Source organism: Apodemus sylvaticus, chromosome 19 (assembly GCF_947179515.1).
Source record: "Apodemus sylvaticus chromosome 19, mApoSyl1.1, whole genome shotgun sequence".
NCBI lineage: Eukaryota > Metazoa > Chordata > Mammalia > Rodentia > Muridae > Apodemus > Apodemus sylvaticus.
In genome coordinates this window covers 8,134,901-8,155,947 of record NC_067490.1, presented here as the reverse complement: position 1 = coordinate 8,155,947, position 21,047 = coordinate 8,134,901, and the positions used below count along the sequence as shown (strand labels likewise).

At 49.6% G+C, this 21,047-nt stretch overlaps 1 protein-coding gene across 1 annotated transcript in view; it reads right to left on the bottom strand.

Annotated features, from left to right (window-relative positions):
- Window positions 1-21,047, bottom strand: part of Abcg1 (ATP binding cassette subfamily G member 1) — a 55,683-nt gene that overhangs the window by 29,142 nt on the left and 5,494 nt on the right. The window contains exon 2 of the mRNA XM_052162982.1: window positions 19,574-19,817. Within this exon, the coding sequence (XP_052018942.1) occupies window positions 19,574-19,817 (244 nt within the window). The remainder of the gene's footprint in view (window positions 1-19,573; window positions 19,818-21,047) is intronic.

Genomic DNA, 21,047 nt, shown 5'->3' with positions numbered 1-21,047 from the left:
AAGAGCACCAGCCCAGGGATGGCACCACCCACAATGGGCCTGGCCCTCCCACCTTGATCACTAATTAAGAAAATGTCCTACAGCTGGATCTCATGGAGCCATTTCCTCAATGGGGGCTCCTTTCTCTGTGATAACTCCAGTGTGTGTCAAATTGGCACACAAAACCAGCAAAGTACAATCACTTCCATTGGTTCCACTAATACGAACCATGTCTTGGCCACTGTCACCAAGCTTCAGACACTACACAGGGGAGAAGGGGATAGGGTTTCAGGAAAACAGATAAAGTAAAAAAAAATCCTGAGAAATTTACAAGGCTCAAGAGGCTTCTCACTGGTGTTATAAAAGCAGTGGGGGAGGAGGGAATCTCAAGTGTAACTGTCCTCCAGTTGTGCAGGAACCTCTGGGGAGGCAGCTTCTGTGACTTGTCACACAGGATAAGGTGAACATATAATGACGCTATTGTCTGAATCACTTACACACTTATGGAAACCCTCACATATGTGCCTGTCACTACCCTCAACAAACTCATTGGCTTACCACATCTACTTGTGTGTAATTGTTGGTTTGTTCTGATGTTAGTTCCCTATCTGAGGCATTCTAGTTAGTTAGCTTTAAGTTCAATTTGATACAATGTATAGTTATCTGAAAAGGGAGTCTCAATTGGGGGACTGTCCAAATCAGACTGGTCTGCGGGTGTATCCGTGGGGACTTTTTTGTTAATTTGTTAATCGAAGTAGGAGGGTCCAGCCCACTGTGGGTGGTACCATTCTCTAGTCAGGCAGTTCTATGCTGGATAGGGAAACAGGCTGAGAGTGAACCTGCAAACAAACAAACAAGCAGTGTTCTTCAGTGACTTCTGCTTCAGTTCCTGCCCTGACTTCCCCCAGTGTCAGGGGATGACCTGGAAGGATAAGCCAAACAAACACTTTCCTCTCCTAAGTTGCTTCTGTGAGAATGTTTTTTTTTTCCCCCACACCAACAGGAAGGAGACTAAAACACAAGGTGAATAGTGTTTGATCACGTCTCTCCAGGAAAACTCAGGGGACAACCATCCTGTCTCCAGTCCGAGACACCCACTCACCCTCCTAGGCCTCAACCCTTCCTGACTGCAGTCTCCAATTCTGCCCAATACTTCACCCCTACCGAATTTTTTATTCTCCCATATTTTCTCTTTTTACTGCCTAACTATATTCATCCTTTAAGAGTTTGAATAATTTTTTGCATGCTTCTGGAATTTATATAAATGGTGCAGTACTGTCTGTCTCAGGGCTGTTTTTCCTCACTTCGGGTTCTAGAATATTCTATAGTGAGTGTTATCTGTGGTTTGCTAACTTCTCTTTCTAGTGATCACACATAGGGTATTAGACTGGTGCGCTCCAGCAGCGGAAGAGACCTGCAGTATTGACCACTGTCAGCTCAGTCCTTCACCATGAGAGTCACCACAGCAAAAAGCTCCATCTGCCTGACCCTGGGCTGTATCCCCATTTCTCCTGCTCGGGACACATGGCCCACTTCAGGCTGATGCTGGAAGCCACCTGCCACCTAGACCAGCAGGGGCTACGCTGTGCCTCACCGTTTCTGAACCTGTTGTGTGTAAATCTTTACCTGGTCCCAATGGAGACTCTCCTTGTACCTCAGTTAGCTCCCTGCCTGCACACGTTCAGGCCAGCATCTCTATAGTTGTGTGATGTCTACTGCATACCACTGAGAGCTAATATTAGTAATTAAAACAGGAATAAAGAAAGAAAGATAAAGAAATTGCCCAGTGGTTTGGAACACCTGCTGTTTCTGCAGAGAGCAGAAGTTTGGTTCCCAGAACCCAGGTTGGGAAGCCCACAAATCCTTGTTCCTCCAGTTCTGGGGGACCAGATGTCCTCCTCTGGCCTCTGTGGGTAGCCACACACACACACACACATGAGAATAAAAACATGTCGTTAAAAAGAGTGGAGTAAAGAAACCAGAGATCTCCAGAGGTCACAAAAGATGAATTCTGCCATTCTTGGTGGATTTAAAGGCCATGATGGTAATGTGACTCATAATTTATTGTCAACCGATAGATCCCGACGTTGTACAAAGATATAAACAAGTCCATCTATGCCCCCGACTGCGGATTCACAGCACTTTACAATCTACAAAACAAGTATGGCTGGGCAAGGGCCTTTTCTAACTTAAGGAAACATTCATGTTATAAACATGGCCACGCATGCACAGATGCACTGTACTGTAAGACAACATTTCTCACTACAGGGAAAAATGGCAAAGAAAGTGAAATGCTCATGGGGTTATTTTTCAGTCTCTCACGTCAGTGAGTTAAAGCTAAGACTGAATCAATCTCTCTCCCTCTTCCCCTCTCTCCTCCTCCACTTCCCCCTTTCTCTCTCTCCTCCTTCCTCTCCCTCTCCCCCTCCCCTTTCTCTTTCCCACTCTCCCCCTCCCCCTCCCCCTCTCCCTACCTCTCCTCTCTCTACCCTGGAGCAGAGCTGCCCTGTCTATTTTTTATGTCCATGGACTGAGGTTGTTTTATGAAATATTTATTAACAAGTAAATTACCAGAGCAGCGTGGCTGCTCTGCCAGAATCTCTCAGAACTGAAACACCATCTTGATAATAATTCCTTTCGGAGCTATTCCGGATCTACTGAAGATTCTAAAACGCTGCTTCCCACAGTCACCCTCTGTAGGAGTCCTCCAATTCAGTTCTGTGGAGCGCTCGCACGGCTGATTCACAAATCCAGAGGCCCTGCATCTGGAATGTGAAGACCGCACCCTACCACATTGGCACTAATTCGGGCGTGGCGGCCTCTTCCACGGCCTCTTCGCTTCAGCCATCCATGCTGACCAGAGTCCAGTCCCTGACCTGCCAGCAGGTTGAGTGTGGTCGAACCCACCCTTTTTCTGGCTCCATCCTGGCCATTCCACTACCACACACCGTCACCACACTTCCTTACAAACACAAATCTCCAGAAAGGATAGGTCTCAGGAACAGACAGGGAAATGCATCCGGGATGCTTGGCTGTCCCCAGGATGGGACAACGGCCGCTCTGCCTCATCTCCACGTTGGGCTGCTCTCTCCTCTGGCTCTGGTGATTCTTCCATATGCTTATCCAGGCTTGGAGCCTCCCCGAGCTTTCTCCTCATGAATGGCAGGCCAGCTTCTGTCTTGTTCCTGCTCTGTTACCTGCCCTGTCCTCCTCCTGTCCCCCCACAGTTGGCCAGGGAAGCTCCCTGGCCTGTGCTCCATCATCACACACACACACACACACACACACACACACACACACTAGGCTGGGTTGGCCCAGGAGAGTTCCCTGGGGCAGCCTCTGGAGCACATGGGGTTAGGGGGTCTGCCCTTCCCCAGCCATCTCATCCGGAATTCAATGGAGAAGACAGCTGCTTAAGCATCTGTATCACTGCAGCCCTCAATCCATCAGTTACCGTATGGACTGGAGGCGGGGTCTGTTATAGATAGGCTAGCTCATTCATGCTAAGCAAAGTGCCCTTCCTTGGTTGCTTAATCTGCTATCACTTGGAGGTTCTATGACATGGACATTTATTTCATGGGCATTTACTTCATCTTACACACCTCCTGGTACAGAGCACAGTCAAGCAGATTCCTTAGGAGGCCCGGGGTTGCACCAAGGTACCCAGGGTATACCAAACTGCTACCTTCCCTCCAGGTACCCAGCACTCTCGCCTCCCTCTCTGCTCCCCCTTAGGGGACAGCTTTGGGCTAGTGACTAAGGAGCATTGTTGCCAGACACAGGGTGTTCACGCCCTGTTTCTCACCCATCCCTATGAGTCTGACTCTAGCAAGTCACTTCCTGGTACCCATCCAGTCCCGTGCTAGGTTCTGTATGTGAAGATAGGTCCCTCCGCGAAGGTCACCTGGAGCCTCAAGTTGGGTGTTTCCCACTTTCTTGGTAGGGATATGAGTCACTTGTAAACAACCCCAGCCCTCCATAAGCAGGAGTAATAAGCAGCCTCCATTGTCCCCTCCCCCTGCACACTAGGACCAGTGTGGCCGTATCTGTGCCCCAAGTGCAGTCTTTAAAACTGGTGGATTATGATCCTTACAGATTAGAATCTGTCATTATCTAAATAAGGAACCCAAGAGCGAGAACTATGAAGTTTGACAATATGGAAACCAGGCTGCAGGAGATGCAAGAAACCAAGTATCCAGGGCCTTTGATGCAACACTTTGCTGGCCAGGCATTGGCTGTGCTAACATCTGAAGTTTTTTTCTTTTTTCTTTCTTTTTTTTTTCTTTTTTTCTTTTCCCTTTTTTGTGGTTTTTGCAAGATGGTGTTTCTCTGTATATATCTTAGTTAGGGTTTTACTGCTGTGAACAGACACCATGACCAATGCAAATTTTATAAAAGACATTTAATTGGGGCTGGCTTACACAGGCTCAGGTTCAGTCCATTATCACCAAGGGAGGAGCATGGCAGCGTCCAGGCAGGCATGGTGCAGGAGGAGCTGAGACTTCTACATCTTCATCTAAAGGCTGCTAGCAGAAGACTGACTTCCAGGCAACTAGGGTGAGGGTCTTAAGCCCACACCCACAGGGACACACCTACTCCAACAAGGCCACACCTCCTAATAGGGTAACTCCCTGGGCCAATCATATAGGAACCATCACAGTATAGCCCTGGCTATCCTGGAACTCACTCTGTAGACCAGGCTGGCCTCTAACTCAGAAATCCTCCTGCCTCTGCCTCCCAAGTGCTGGGATTAAAGGCGTGCGCCACCACTGCCCGGCCACATTTGCAGGTTTTAGTTTGGGTTTTATTTTTCCTTTGCACTAGTCACTGAATCAAAAGTCTGTGCCTGTTCGAGAGGTGTTCTACCACTGACCCACACCCCAGCTCTGCCTGTTTCTTACTTACACCTAAGAGTCTGGAACAGAGGCCTATGGAAATGTCTACTGCATTCTGTCCTGGCGTGTTACAATCACGTTCTGAGCTGCTGGCTCAGTGGAGCTGGGCACTGAGAGAGACCAGTGAGGCGCGGGGTCTACATGCCTTCTACCCTGTCAGCTCCTGCCTGTGCCCCATGACACATTCCCATCCTAGGGCCACCTGAGGCTTTACAAATGCTTATGTCATTTCCAGTGACAGAGGGTGAGTTTTCTTCCAGCCAACGATAGAGAGAGTTTACAGATGAATACAAAGACCTGCCTGGTCAGAACGGGTCCTTCTTTAGACTTCCTTCCTGCCCCTTCTGACAGGACAGGGCCCTGGAATCCTGGAACGGACGGATGAGTGTCTTCCCTTCACAGGACATCCTCTGTGGCGGTCCTCAATGCTGGCTGGCAGGCAAGGATGGAGATCAGAGCTGCCTCATCCGGGTGCTTCAGCAACACTCCCCGCCCACTCTCCACTAAGCTCCACCCCCACCCCGCCTCAGCCACTAAGGACCACTAAGGATCCGCTCATTCAAGTCCACACAAGGGGGAGTTAGCATGCGTCCCTGGGGTCAGTGAGACAGAAATAAAATCCGCACTGGTTTAAATAATAGTAGCGGGAACTGCTGAACCCGGGAGTTTTTCCCTCCACTCAGCACTGATGTCTGCTGTCCGGGACAGATGCTCTGAGGAAAATAATCCTCTGCCCAGATCCCTGGGGAGGAAAGGGGCTGAGCAGCTCCTTGAGTTCACAGTGGAGAAGGCATTAGGCCCTCCCCTCCATTGGAAGGCACTTTCTCCATTTCTCTCTGATCCTTCAGTGTTTTCTAGGGCGGAGGAGCCAATGACATGCAGAGGCCGCCTGGACCACTGAGAGTGGTTCCCCCACCCTGATCGACTCTGGGGCGGGGGAGGGGGGAAGGGTACGCAGAGACACTTCCTGACCCCGCTTTTCAAAGGATCAAGTGTGACTCCCAGGTGGCCGTGTAGCCATCACAGATTCTGAACCAGCAGTTCTCAAACTGAGGTTCCCCACTGACTGGATCTACACGGCTGGGGTGACCTGCAATTCCTGCGGCTGCGTGTCAGTGTATCTCAGGCGCATCCGAGTAGCAAGGAGTCAACACCACACCAGCAAAAGAAATGCACAACACACAAACAGGTTCTCACCCCATCATGTCCATTCTGAAGGGCTATGGGGGTGCGATTGGTAAGACAACTGAATGAACGAACTCATGGGGGCCATGAGTCCTCCCCAGAGAGTTCACTCTGGTTTTTTTGCCATCTCTCCAGCCACCCCGCCACCCCGCACCCCCCCCAAGAGTTCACTCTGTTAACCGGTTAATATCAGTGAGGCTTACTTAGCATCATTGTTTCATTCCAGGGTCAAGATCTATCTGGATGGGCCCAACCTCAGCCCACCGCCTCACACAGCCCAGGGTAGCTATGCCTGGCTCAGCCCAGCACTGAGTTGTAAACTTGCTTGGAACACTGTAAACTTTTAGGGGAAATGTATAACTTGACTGTGGAACTCTCAAGCATGAATGTTATAGATGGTGATATCAAAGGCTGCACGCACGCCCGTGGAGTGCTTGCTTCAGTGTCCTTTCTCAGGGCCCAGGTTTGAAAAAACAAAAACAACAACAACAACAACAACAACAACAAAAAACCAGTTTTCTATATGGAAACCTAAAAGTCAAAGCATAGGGTGAGAAGGGCGTGCGTCTCTAGAACTTTCTACCTCAGCCTTGCCCCACTCCCTGCACTCTCCTTGTTGACAGGTCTATGGAGTAAGCCAGGCTATGGCCTTGATTTCCTAGGGAGTACACAGGCCTCTGGGTCTGAACTCCCACGGAATGTGGCCGCCACTTGGCCCCACTCACGCCTGTGGCAAGCTTGCTGCTATCCTGGGGATGTAGGATGGGATCCATTGCACCTGAATGTCTTGATCAATGGGTGCTGAGAGGGGGTAGGTAGGCCTGGCGCTCCGTCAGCATCCTGAGGGGCAGCTGCTCTACCTGTGCGCACCGCTCTCACCACACACCTATGAAATTCACAATGGAAGGTTTTCAGAAACCCATACACTCCCTGACAGACCTAAAGAGCACTGGGGGGCGAAGGGTGCCAATGCTGATGCCAGCCAAACTGCTTCTGAGCCTGCCCACAGCCTGGTGCCCTCTTAAACCTACTCCCCGTGCCCTCAGTCCCGTGGGTGGAGCTGAAGGCCACGCTGGCCAAGTGTGAGTAATGCTGGAATGTTCTGAGCATGGTTGTTTATTCTCCCGAAGCACAGCTTGCAGCTGTCACCTGGGGAGACCTGTTTGGGTTGGGGGAGGGGGAGGCTCCATCCCTTGAAGCATCCCAAGCTTGACAAACCTGTCTCTAGGCAAACTGCTTCCTCCTCACTGAAAGCTCCTGTAGGCAGGAAGCTCAACAGTGCTCAAGGTCACTCTGTGGCCCTGATCCTTGGTGGTCACTGACTCTTTCCTATGACCTCAAAGGTCAAACTGGAGGAACTCAGGAATCGTGTCATACTGGGTCCCCCCTGTCATTAGCAGGGTCTCTGATCTTTGTGGTTCCCTCTCTGGCAGGATGACAATGGTGTTTACAGGGTTGCTGGGGGCACAGCTTGCCTGGCATCCTATCCTGACCCAACACCGCATCACCATCCTCAGCTACCTTTCTCTCCTACATCATCTGGCTCCCCTCACAGCCCAGGACAGGCACACACAGCGATCTCAGCACCGTGAGAGGGTAACCTGGTACAGACGTGATAAGGTATCACCGTCATATGCCCCTTCTCTGGGTCTGATTGGAGGAATGAGATGCTAGATGCCCAATTATCCAAATGACTAGAAGAGCCTTCTAGAATAGTCCATGCAGCTCCTTGATTCTGAAGATACCATTTGGCCAAGGTTCTTAATTTGAGTGCCATGAACATCATCTATCTACCTGTGGGAACTGTTTGGAGGGCTGGCCAGGCTGGAGGGTGTTCCGTTCCCAACAATGGAGGCCACTCTAGAAGTACACATTATACACAGACATGCTGAGGTAAGGTTAGAGTGGAGATGTCCAGGGCTTAGGAGGTAGCATCCCAGATCACTTTGGGCTCCACCACATACAGACCTGAGACCTTGATCAGGCTTGGCGTGCATCCTGTTACAAAAGTGACACACAGGGACTTTGAAGACAGGAAAGGTTGAGCCAGCATCTGCCAACAGCCATGCTCTTTGGCTTGGAAAACCTGGTATCACAGCACACTTTCTTTTAGAATGCCTAAAGGGCTTTTAATCCATTTTATTGATTCTAGTATTATTGGTTTCTGATGTCACACACAAGACTGTTTATTCAGTCGTGCCTGTGGGACATAACACTTTGTAGTTGTCAAGCCCTTTGACCCACTAAAGTATGGTTTATTGCTGGGCAGACACTCGCTCCATTTTATAGGGGAGGTAAAGACTCCTCGCCAGTGCCCTGCTGGCGAGGTGAGGAGGACCTTTACATTCCCAACCTCTCAATCCTTCCTTTGGCCTCTTCCTTTACTGGAATGGTCTTAAATGGTATTGACTTTAGGATTCTGTCTGAGCTCCACCCCACAGTTACCTGGCAACAGGTAGGCCTGGCCCACTATGAAAGGGGCTGCTTGCCCCTCCTCTCTCTCTTACTCTCTGGTCTCTCTTGCCTCTCACCCTCCCGGGCTCTCCTCTCTCCTCGTTCCCTTCCTCCCTCTCTCCACGTGGTCATGACCGGCCTCTACTTCTCTACTCTCTCCTTCTCTCTGCCCTTCTCTGCCTTAACTACTCTCTTAACTGCACCCCCCACCCTAACATGTCCTAAATAAAGTCTACGTTATACTATACCATTGTGTGGCTGGTCCCTCAGGGAAATGGGATGCCTCGGCATGGGCCTACTGAGGCACCCCCTTCCCCCATTCCTCCCTCATACTTCTTTCTCTTTTTATGATCACAACAGTTAAGACTTGAAACTATCTTACTAAGAGACAGAGAAGTGAAATTGAAACTCACTTCAGAGTGTAGTTTTATTTCACCCCCTCCCTTTGAGAAAAAGAGAAACACATTTTCTATAAATTTTAAGATTACAGGATTTACTGTAACTATTCACAAACCCAAGAGTGACACTCGCACAGGACCCGGTCTCAGGTGCTACGGCCGCTGCTCTGCCCACAGAGCTGCTGTCCGTGTTGTGGCTGCCAGTTAGAGCAATGGGCACCACTTTCTCATGTTTGATCATGAAGATCCAGCCACAAGACAGAAATACACAGGGCCTGAGAGTCTCACATCCTCCCAAGATGACCTACATTAACCTCTCTCAGGAGGCGGATTCTGAAGTGTAATGTTGCTTACCCAGCTCCGGTTCAATGGTGGAAATTTCCACCCAGCCACTCACAAATACTGATGCTTCAACATAAATAGTCTCCAGGATGCAAAACTTATCACCTAGTGACCTGAGAGTTCTCTGAGGGCCTCTTGGGTATGACACAGCTATGACCTGTCCTGTACAGGGCAGGGCCAAGTGCTATGGAAGACGTGTTTATCAATGGCTCTGAAATGAAGGTTGATTCCATTCTGATATTCGTCACCAGGAAGTCACAAGTGTAAGTCTTAGGAAGACAGTGGTGAATCTCTGAGAGACACATAACTGGAGTTGTTAGGGACAGAGACTCATCCCTGGGGGTCCTAACAAGCGATGCTCAGCCACCTGCCCCCAAGATGCTGATGAGACAAAATCATAGCGAAAGGTTGAAAAGAGAGGCTTACTTGAGTAGCCACATCCGGAAGAACTCTTATTTAAGAGTTCCAGAGACCCTCCTAAGCCCACCTTCAGGGTGCTGACATGAGGCTCAGGGTTTAAGTAGAGGGAAGGGTGTCTATTAACTAAGTAGTTCCAGTCAAATGTCTGTACACCCACCACCCACCAAGACCCATTATTGTCTGGGCTCTGGGCTCTCCTGCAAGGAGGTCTAGCAAGTTGTCAGAACCGTGTGAAATCCAGTCCTGGGGGACAAGTTCCTCTTTGGCTTTTTCTTTCTCCCAGTCTGAGATTCCTGGGGAAATTCCAATGTCTTGAAAACTATTATTAAAGTCAGATGGCGGGAGGGAGGGTACACTTGACTCCAGGAAGCTCCCTCAGTCTACTCAAGAATCCTGTGTAGCTCAAGGTGCCAGCATCTCCATCCCTCACAAGAAGGGGCTGAGGACACTTCCACATGCAGAACTGTAGTTATCACAAATGCACACTTCCTCCTTTTGATAGAGGTTTCCACCCAACAAACCCCTAGGAAACAAGAGGTTTTGAGGTATCAGGGGTCGCCATTACTTCCTACCACCCATCTCTAGCTTGCTTTTATCGGCTTTCTTGCAAAAAAACGTTAACTCTACAATCACAAAAGGAGGTGGAGAAGCGAGAAGCAAAAAACACAAGCCAAGTCACCAACCCCAAGGGGCCTCCCTGCATTGGGCAGGAGCCCCAAAGGTTGAGCACAGACCATATGTATGATAGTGTTCAGCACTTTACAGGGTGCCTAAATTAAGCCCAGAGGAGCCATCAGGCCAGCGTCTCAAGAAGGCCCTGGTCCCCAGGGAGGGCATGACGTGACACCTCCTGTTCCACCCAGACCTGGGTCTTCCAGGTACCTCCTTGAGAGAAATCTGCTTTTCTTACATCTGTGAGCTCACAGACATAGCCACAGACACGACAAAATGCCCTCCTGGCTCATGTTCATTCTCTGCTGTCCTCAGGATGGAAGTGACTCAGCTGGGGCAGGGAAGCCCTCCGGATTCCAGCTGGCTTAGTGGATCCACAGACCAGTCTCAAAGGGAAATTCCAGGGTTTGGGAAGCCGCCCTGGTCCTTTTCTAGAGCTGGTCATAGAAAGAAGTTCTGCCTCTTAGGCCTTCCGATGCTCTGAACACAGAGCAAATAAGATCATTTCCAAGGAGTCACAGACCAACAGTGGTTCTCGGAAAAGGGTGTGACCAAGAGCTATGAGCTCTTTGACTTTAAACAGCAGTATAGAAACACACACACACACACACACACACACACACACAAGTCCGATCAAAACTTCAAGGTCATAGCCAGCACACAGAGAAGGCTTCAGCTTTCCTGTATCTACTGTGTTATTCCCTCTCATTCACTCCCCCCAATTAAGCTTAAATAAGAAAAAAAGCATGTGTATGAACATATTTATCCAGTAATATGTCTTTGCTTCATCTGCTCCAGCGTCTTCCTATTGGAGAAGCCCTGAAATTTAGGGTGTCTTTTGGACCTGGAGTGGAGAATGTGACCAGGGGCTTTGCTCTTTGTAGCATCGGGACCTCTTGAGCCCCCTAGAGCAGCAACATCCTCTTAGCAACAGTGGCTGGGCGCGCGCAGCCAATCACGCAGCTCCCCGCTGCCGCCGGCTGGAGGTTACTAGCGAGCATTGACCGATAGTAACCCCGGCGCGGGCGGCAGGGACCGGCAGGCAGGCATGCACTGCGCCTGCGCAGCAGCGCACACCTGCCCCGCCCGCACCTGCAGACTGGAGGAGGCGGCTCCTTGCTGCTTCTTCCAGTTGCTGAGAATTCCTAAGAATTCCTGCAGGCAGCCTCTATGGAGCCTGCAGCCAGGGTTACTTGTGAGCAATGGATCCAGTGTGTCCTGGCCGCCTGTAGGATGCTCACAGAACCACGGAAGGAGGGGGAGAGGTGCTCTAAGCAATAAAAACCCGTTATGGGGTTGTCACTTGGCCGGTGACATCAATACTGGGCCATGTAGATGACAGTTGGCTGGAATAAACTATTCTCTCATTCATATTTATGCATGTTCCCCCTCTTGCTTGCTCGTTCGGTGAACATATGTAACTCCATCTTGGAGAGTGAGCAGAGGTCTAATGTGCCCAGCAGGCAGTAGTGCAGTTCTGGACTCCAAATAGAGGTCAAACCTGCCTCCTGCCCACACCTGAAAGATATCTGTCCCCACCCCACCCCCACCCCAACCTCCACTGAGGGTAGGCAAAGAGGTCTTTGTGTGGACACCCACAGTGTTTATCTCCTGAGCAAGAACTTAATGCCGGTCATCCGTGGGTCTGGGCCTCCTGAAACATTTGGAGGCAGAGTTGAAGCTCTGGGGTAATGAGACAATGTGGGAAAGGAAACAGCAAACATTAGCTATTTTTAATTGAAAATAAGCATGACTCCCTCCAAAGTGGGAGAGGAGGCATATGACCGAAACCTCCCACAATGCATGCTGGGATGCCTGGCCCAGGGGCTTCTGGGTGGAGCCACCAGTTGCCACATGACCGATACAGAGCAGAAGCCTCATAGCTGCTTCTCAACTGGACTCCACCTTTATCAATAACAGAGAACCTTCTGGAAGGTATGCCTGTCTCCTGCTACCCACAAGTGTCACCGTGCCACGCAATCTCAAAGCAACCCGGGGCCCTCATCTCTCTAGCAGCCTCATATTTCTCAAGTCTCCTATCAAGGCTGCTGACTCGATTACTGTTTTGTCCCTGGTCAGACTCTTATTCTGTCTAGTTTGTGGGCCCACTTCAAGGCCAAGCTCACTTGTTCCAGAGTTCCAGAAGCGGGAGCTGGGTCGACTCATGAACCTTACACAAGCATTTTCTAAGAACGGAGCTTGTGCGAGCACACTGTCCGTACTGTCCTGGGAGTCTCAGTTCCTGGTGACTGTGGTAATCAAACTGACTGACTTGTAGGGAGGGATAGTGCAGATGGTTTGTCCATGACACGTGGGAGTCGAGTTCAGACTAGGGCAGGTCCAAGGCTTCTATTGGCGCCAAGATTTAGAGTCTAAATATAGGCCTCAGCTGGACCTAATCACAGCCCTGACAGGCTTCCTGGCGTATCTTACTTTTCACACTGGATGCCACTTGCCCCCACTGCACAGTGAGGTGGCGAACAACATGCAGCTGGCTCAGTGGATGGTGAAACTACGGCATTGGGTCATGTGGGGTACAATCAACCAGCAGCTTTTCCACATCCTTGGAAAAGCCCTCTAACACATTTTCTCACAGGAGCAGAGCACCAGCACCAGACATATTGGATTTGAAGATAGCCTTTCCTATGCACAGCAGGGTTTTTTGTTTTTTGTTTTTTTTTTCAATCATTATGTGTCTCTTGAAGAATGTGCCTCGTGACCATGGCCTCAACCGTGTGGTGCAGTCTTAACTATTTAATCTGGCCCTCTTTTGCTTAAAGAAGCCAATCTGTTGCTGCTCAAGGGGAGCAGGTGTACGGTTACCAACCACTACGTTCCTGCCAGTCTATAAACAAAAGGAAATGGTTTTATGTTCAGCAAACTGTCAGCCGTCCTTCCTCCTTGAACCAGGAGAGGGGGCTTCAGCTTCAAAGGCCTTCCGTCTCAGAAGGTGGAGGTTTCTGGGTGCAAGCCCACTGCTGAGGCGCTAAATGCAAGCAGGCAGGCACCCAGGACGCAGGGCGAGCATGGCGAGAACGTCCTTGGGAAATTAAATAGTGACAACGACATGTACAAGCCTGCACCGCCATCCTGCAGAGGCCAGATGGCTCAAGAACAGGGGCAGTGGCATGGGGGTGGGGGCAACCTTGGGAAAGTGATAAAGGTCGCATAGCCAGATAAAGAAACTGCCGGAAAGAGTGCTCAGAAAAGCATGAATCCAGGGTCAGCAGCATCAGGGCATCTAACCTATGTCCAGATGTGTCAGCCAGGACCACACAGTGCACTGGAAACTCATGTCTCTGACTCCAGAGCTCAGCCAGCTTCTCATGTGGGGGGGTGGGGGAGGGGGAGGACTAACGGGAGAAGGTGTGCCAGCCAGAGGAGGAGAGACAGGAGAGGATGGATGCTGAGACTATAAACCAGCAAGTAAATAGCTCTCGGCCCTCTCAAGAGTTGCCCCTTGTCAACGGTTCCTCAAATCCTATTTTTAGGCTACCAAAGAAGTTCCTTATCACCAAGGGTGCTGCTCTCAGGACCCTGAACAGCCGGCCTACCCATCTGCCCCCAGGAATCACCCAATACTCAAGGGCAAGAACTGACCTCTGAGTTTACCGAGGCAACAGATGGCCACTGTGGGACTCTTCAAAACACTTAAACCACAAGAAGTCTGCGAGTGCCCTGGGGCTATACGCTGCCTGAAAGGGTTAGCTACCACCCTAAATAAAGCAAACTGCTGTGTTAAAAGCAGTCTCCTTGGAGACCCAAAAGAAAGCCTAGCACAAGGTAGGCCAAGAGGATCAACAGACTTCTTCCATGCTAAAGGGAGTGAATCCCCCCTTAAAACCTGAGCAACCCATCACTGGTCTTGGGGCTCTCTGAAGCCTTTCTTTTCCGGGCTGGGTTCCCCTTCCTGTCTCATATCTTGGGCATTTGGTTGAAGGCCAAGTTTCCTAATGGAATTCCTGAAAGGGGCTTATTAATGGCACAGTCCACTCATCTTAGCTAGCCTGTAACGACAGGCCTTGTGAAAGGGTGGTGGAAATTAAGAGAAAGCAAACCTTAATTTGAGAAGGGTGTTGGGTGTGCAAAGTCCTTTTATAACTCAGAAAGCAAGCCAATACACATTAATCTGGCTTGGAGCTGATCAGGCTACTTAACACCTTCCTGGTTTTTTGTTTGTTTTTTTGGGGGGAGGGGTAGGGTGTTGGGGGCAGGGCTGAGAACTGGAAGATTCTGTTTCCCCAGAGGCTGTGGTGTACTCTACTTTGTCCGTGGAATGTGGCATGTGGAGACATGGCCTGGCCTGGCTGAAAGGACATTAAAGAAAATGTCCTGAAGCCCCAGGTTTGATGCCATTTGCTCTCAACCTAAGCTTCCGCACTGATTCATCTCTACACAGGTATTTCATTCCTAAAAGCCGTGTCATTTGCTGGGGAAGAGTATGTTCCCTGCTATCAGTTTTGTCCACTGACAAGGACACGACACACACACACACACACACACACACAAACACGTCTCTCTGGAGGAGGATGGAATTGCAAAGCCCTTCAGATAGCCTAATCAAAGGTTACCTCCAAGCAGGATCATGAGATAGGAAACAGGACAGGCACTAATAACTCCATCTGCACTATGGTGGTCCAGGATGAATCCCCCACAGGGGTAAACACTCATGGGGAGGGGGGTTGTCCTGCAGGTAACTGATCTTGGTTTGGAAAACCACACACAGGGTTTCAAGTTGGTTTTCCCTTCGACCATGACCTTGAGATGCACAGAGGGATCCGAACGGCTCCTGAAGCATCTTTATGAGCCAAGCAAACTGAAGAAGTCCCCTCGGCCAGCCAGCTGTGCAGGAAACCATTCAGTTGTGCTTGGGTTGCAGAGAGGACAGTATACAAAGTCCCCCAGCTATTCTGTGACCTTAGCACACCACATCCTAATGAGAAAGAAACTTCTGGATGGCAGGAGGCTCCCCCAATCACCCTCATCTTACTCATTTTTGCCATGTGTATTCACTTTAGGGAGATTCTTGGTGACACCACACCACCATGGCACAGACTGTGTCTTCCATAGTTATTCTGGCATGAAGCTCCTCCCACCAGTCCCCTACCGTGACAGCCAGTGTGACGGCACCAAAGGGGAGATTGTTCCTAGTCATTTGTCCCATCAGCTCACACTACGTGAGTGGATTCCTTGAGGGAGAGTAATTACCAGATCAGAAGCTGGCGAGACACTCCTTGGAGTAAGCTGTTCCCTCCCGAGACTGGCTCCTCTCACAATTATGTTCCCTACCAGGAATCTATTACACGATCTAGTTTTTCCTCTGAAGACATCATTAATCATCTGACGAAAACTTAAGTACAATTGAAAATACATGTTTGGTTAAGCACCACTCTTAGGAGTCTGTCAAGCTCCTAGATGTTAGAGAGACAGAATGGCCTCTCCTAAAGCTATGGATACTATCCATGCCCGAATCCCTCTCCTCCCAGCAGGGAGAAAAGCAGGCCTCATTCTGCCTGCTTTCTTTAAGATGACAGTGTTATTTATACTGTTATTGTCTTCAGAAGGTGCCCAGTATGGTCGCACCACATTCTGGGAGAAATCAGGAAAAGAACTGGTTTCTGTGGAAGGAATTGGATCCAATTGGGGGGGGGGGCGGAATCTACAGAGTGGTTCAGCATCTATCTAGGTAATGGAAGAGAACATTTAGGCTCTCTCTTTGGCTTCGACTTTGGGCAAATTGCCTCTGCTCTCGGGCTCTACCAGTCTCTAAGTCTGACAGGCTAGATGTTCCTCAGAGCTCCTCAGTCTTACAAGTCGGGAGTCCTCCCTCCAGCAGTCCTCCCTCCAACAGTGTTAGGGCAGCCAACCTAGGAGTTACAGTCAGCTCAGCACATTCAGGGTGAATCTTAAGAGCCAACAACCAATCCACTTGATATACAGACAGCAAAACGAATCAGGTAGCAGCATATGAGAAGTGGCTTCCACCCTGAAGGTAACCTTGGAGTCACACAGAGAGGATGGCAGATCCCAAATCACCACGGTGGAGAGATGACAAGAGGAGCCAGGATATGACCTCTGCGCCTCCAGTTACTATAGCTGGAGCCCTTGACAGTCACTAGCCGTATGAGGGGCGAAAGAGTGAAAGGTTCCACATGGGGTGGGGGGGGACGTCAAAGGAAACAGAATTTTTAGACATTCACAAGAAGAGGCAAGGAAGGGGGTCATGTGGTTCGGAAAGGACAAGGAATCCAGAGGTGTGCTGAGTGTGCCAGCCAGCCTGCTGCCTGCCTGGTCCCGGGGAAAACGCACATTTATGGCTTGCCTACTTACTGAGTATGGTTCCAAGTTGAGGAAATTGAACCCCTAGGTTCAGAGTCACCAGGACATAGCGCTGGTGCTAGGAGGGAGGTTACAAGAGTGTCTATAGCTCGAGACATTGGTAGCTGATGAGGCAAGTGAGCGTCGTTTCCCTGCCAGCCGCATTAAGATGACCCATAGGGCTCAGAGCTGGGCAAGGCCTGGCCTCCATGCTGGGCTTCCCAGAGTTAGCAACCACCACTGTAGTTTCAGGCAGGAATATGGACCACCCTTCGCTTTAGGTTCCCTTCTATTCAGGGAGGAGGAGGTGGGTACTTCTTTTCCACCTTAAGTTCAGACCGACTTGAAAAAGCATCCCAATTCTGATGTAGGGAAGGACAAGGCATGCAGAGGAGAGGGTACCTCAGAGATGCCGCTGCAGAGGAAAGAAAGCAAGACTGTGGAGGACATCAGATAGCAAGCCACAGCCAGCTGGATGAGAAGCCAACAACACGACACACCAGACTAGGCATATCCGTCATCCCTCTGACTCACGGGCGAGTCCCGCGGGGCTCGTGTGTGGCTCCTCCCATGCCTGAACCCACAGAGGTTACTACAGGGCAAACAGCCTCCTGGCTCAGCACATCCTCGAAGGTGCTGAGAATGGACACTGGTGTCTCAGCCTGTTAGGAATCCATTACCGGGTGCATGGGAACTGTGTACGCTCAGAGGACACGCAAGGCAGATACAGCACCAGGTTGCCCCTTCCTGGGCCCAGATGTATATTCTGGGTTTCAACTCAAGATGCTGCCAGGGTGTGATGGTTCGTCTTGAGTGACAGCTTGATGGGATTCAGAATGGCCATGGAGACCAGTATCTGGCTGCTTCTGTGAGGGATAATTATCTAGATTAGATTAAGTGAGGTGGGAAGGCTCGCCCTAAATGTGGACAGTGCCATCCCTTGGGCTGGGGTCCTGGACTCAATAAAAAGGGGAAAGGGGGCTGATTACTGGTAGCTACCGCTCTCTGCTTCCGGAATGTGGGAAGCCACTGAAGTTGTCTTCTCTTTCCGACAGGACTTTTCTGCCATGTGGGCTTTATCCTGGACCTGGGAGTCAAAACAAACCTTTCTCCCTTAAGTCTGGTATTTTGTTGCAGTAAATAAGCTTCGCCACAGACACACAACGATTTAAACATCCTATGCCCTATGTGGCAGGCCACTTTCATCTATAGCCTGGATTTTCAAACCTCACCACACCTCCAAGACCACATATAACACTCATGTGTTTCACAGGTCTGTTGTGGTTTGTCTACACGAACCAATGAGCCCCATCGGTACATTTTTCTGTAAAATCTGTATTATTCCTGCCTTTCAATTCCAATGGGCTTCCAGCATGGACCTATGGCTGAGCCTGGCGCGGTTTTGTTCTTAACAAAACAGGCTGGCATGTGGAACCGGGAGTGTCAGATAACAGTGCCCTACAATCAGTCCTGAGAGGGAACAGGACCTGTTCATGGTTGTGCAAACCCAGACACAATCGTTTAACAACCACTGAGCTCAAAGGTCCTGGGGACTGGCTTCTCAGGTTTCCAAAATTTTGTTTACCACCAAGACCAGATTGCCCCGGCCGATGATCTTACCAGCTTAGCTTCAAGAGGCAGAGAAACAAAATGGGGGGTGGGGTAGGGAGGAGATGAAAAATTTAAAAAGAGGCTAACTTTTTAAAAAAGGAAAAAGAAAGGTTGTGTCAATATTTAAGTTTAAAAAAAAATCAATCTTCAGACGGCACCCGTGTCACCTCGGATGTCCCAAGCTCCCTTCGGGTTTCCAATTAGCATCCGGTGATTCAGTAGATACCATGGACCACCTGGTCTCTTCCCTGATTACCCCACTTCTACAAACAGCAAACCAGGCTGGGAAACAAGCACCTGTCAGAAAGGCGAGTGCACTCAAACTTCAGCAAGCATCGCGTAGGGGAGGTGAAGAACTCAGGAAGATGGCTGAGCGAATTGGATGTCGGCATATCTATCTCAAAGGTCTCTCATCCTCCAGGGGCCTCCTCTGCTCCTTCCTACCATTTTAGTAGACAGAGCTCATTTTATGACCATTTCTCTATAGGCCACCCACACTACCCATTGAAGAGTCCTTCCAAGACCTCAGAAAACAAGCTGGTTCCCGACAAGACTATGCCGGACCCTGGAATGCTCTTGAACAGTTGAGACCTGGACGGTAACACACACTTTCTCTGACTGACTAGAGAACTATCCTCCCTTGAGAAGGAGGCTCTCAACTCCGTTCACTAGGGAGGACCCTCATGCTAGGAACAAGCAAACCCCGATGCTGGGTGACTGTGAAATCCTTTATCCAGTCTCTGCTATTAGGAATCTAAGATACTTAAAACTCTCATTTTTTTCTGAGCACTAACTGGAATTTTTTCCATGTGCTCAAGACAAGTTTGAGATAAGTCACAATCAGAATATAGATGCATGAGAGGAAGATAAATGTCAAAGATTACGTTCAGGTGTGTATCTCATAAGCTGTCCAAGAAACAGATGGATATCATGTCTACATTTGGGTGTTGCCTCCAAGGTACCTTATTATGAATAGGTAATCCTATTATCCAAATCCAAAATATATATGCAGTCAGAAGCACTTTTGGTCTCGAGCATTTTCAACAGGGGACACTGAACATGTCCAACACTCCCAAAGCTCAGAGCCTCTGTGGATGCTGAGATTGTCTAATCTAACCTGTGTTGTTTCATGGAAGAGAAGCCAGCAGCAGATCGGAGAAATAAAATTAGCCAAGGCAGGCCTGCATTGGAAGAGAATACATCTCAACCCTCCAAACTGCAGACCAAGACTCTCCCCTGAACGACCTGTGACTTCCTGCAACTCAAACACCAAGAGAGGGGAGGGGCTTTATTTCCTACCTTTCTTCCTCCACCAGGGTCCCTCGGGTACAGAGTAGGAAAGGTCCTTGAATTCGATGTTCACGGCCGCCCTCCGTGGCAAGGAGGAAAAGCGCTGGGCCTCTGTGAAGTTGTTGTCCACTTTCTTCAGGTGTCCGTTAAGCAGGTCTGTCTCAACCTCATCCACGTTGCTGGACACAACCTCGTCCACCGACACGCACACCGACTTGGGCTCCGTCATTGCTGCAGAGTAACTGCTGGCATTCTGGAAGGCAGAACAGAGGCAATGAAGTATGTTGGGGGCTCCCTGGAGAGAAGGAATTACCAAGAGACTTGCTGCTGGGCTCAGGGTCATCGGTCATCTATAGAAGTACTTTCTAAGAAGTGGTGGCACATGCCTTTAATCCCAGCACTTGGGAGGCAGAGGCAGGTGGATTTCTAAGTTCAAGGCCAACCTGGTCTACAGAGTGAGTTCTAGGACAGCCAGGGCTATACAGAGAAACCCTATCTTGAAAAAACAAAACAAAACAAAACAACAAAAAATAAAAACAAGTGCTTTCTAGACCTTTCTAGAACACCCTTGGGCCCAGAGGAACTTTCCCTCACTATCACTTTTGCTTCTAGTAAAAAGGCACCTCAGATGAGACACCAAACACAGAGACTATCTTCCTTTAGGGTCACAAAATCTAATCATAAAACTTTGATAAGTGACCTGCTTTCCTCTATAAAGAAGAGTCGGACCACTATACTCACCTCTTTCTGTTCTACACATAAAAACCTCAGGGAAGATGCACGCACAGGGCTTATTTAGAAGGAGCTGTTGTCACATGTTCCTGTGTCAGCTCCTGACGTGTCTTGAGACAGTGTTATTAGAATACTGGCTTATGGAGGGGGCTGACATATCTTACTGTCACACATCCTAGATCCCTCGCAATCCACTCTCCTTATAATATTGGGGAATTGGCATAGTTTGTTTATTTTTCTGTTATTCCGGCAAGGAAACTGAGGCACGGGCGACTTAAGGAACCTGTGCTGGGTGCTGCAATTAGGGGTGGAAGTAGGAGTGAGAGCTAAACTTGAGCCATTAAGGCACAGGGAGGTGCTTTCTGCGTTACAAAGGCATCTGTAGCTAGCAGGGCTCTCACTATATTATCCACAGAGCCCATAGCTTTAGCTTTTAAGCCTTTCACAAGGAATCAAATGCACGTAGCGGGTGGGCCAAGACCCAGGAGTATTTATGCAAAGCAAGGGGTTTGCTTTTCTAATGGCTTGGCAACCCTGGCTTAATCAATAAGCTTCAGGAACCCTCCGATCACAGCCGAGCCTTCAGGGGGACAAGTTGTACTGAAGCATTTCTAGCTGTCTCTCGAAGCCCAGGGAAAAGGTCCAAAAGCGTGGGCCATCTGCAGGCTCTGCCAGGCTGCTGACAATGTATGGGAGAGAGCCCACCCCTCACCAGTTCAGGCCACTAAGGCACAGCAATGACCTGTGTTCT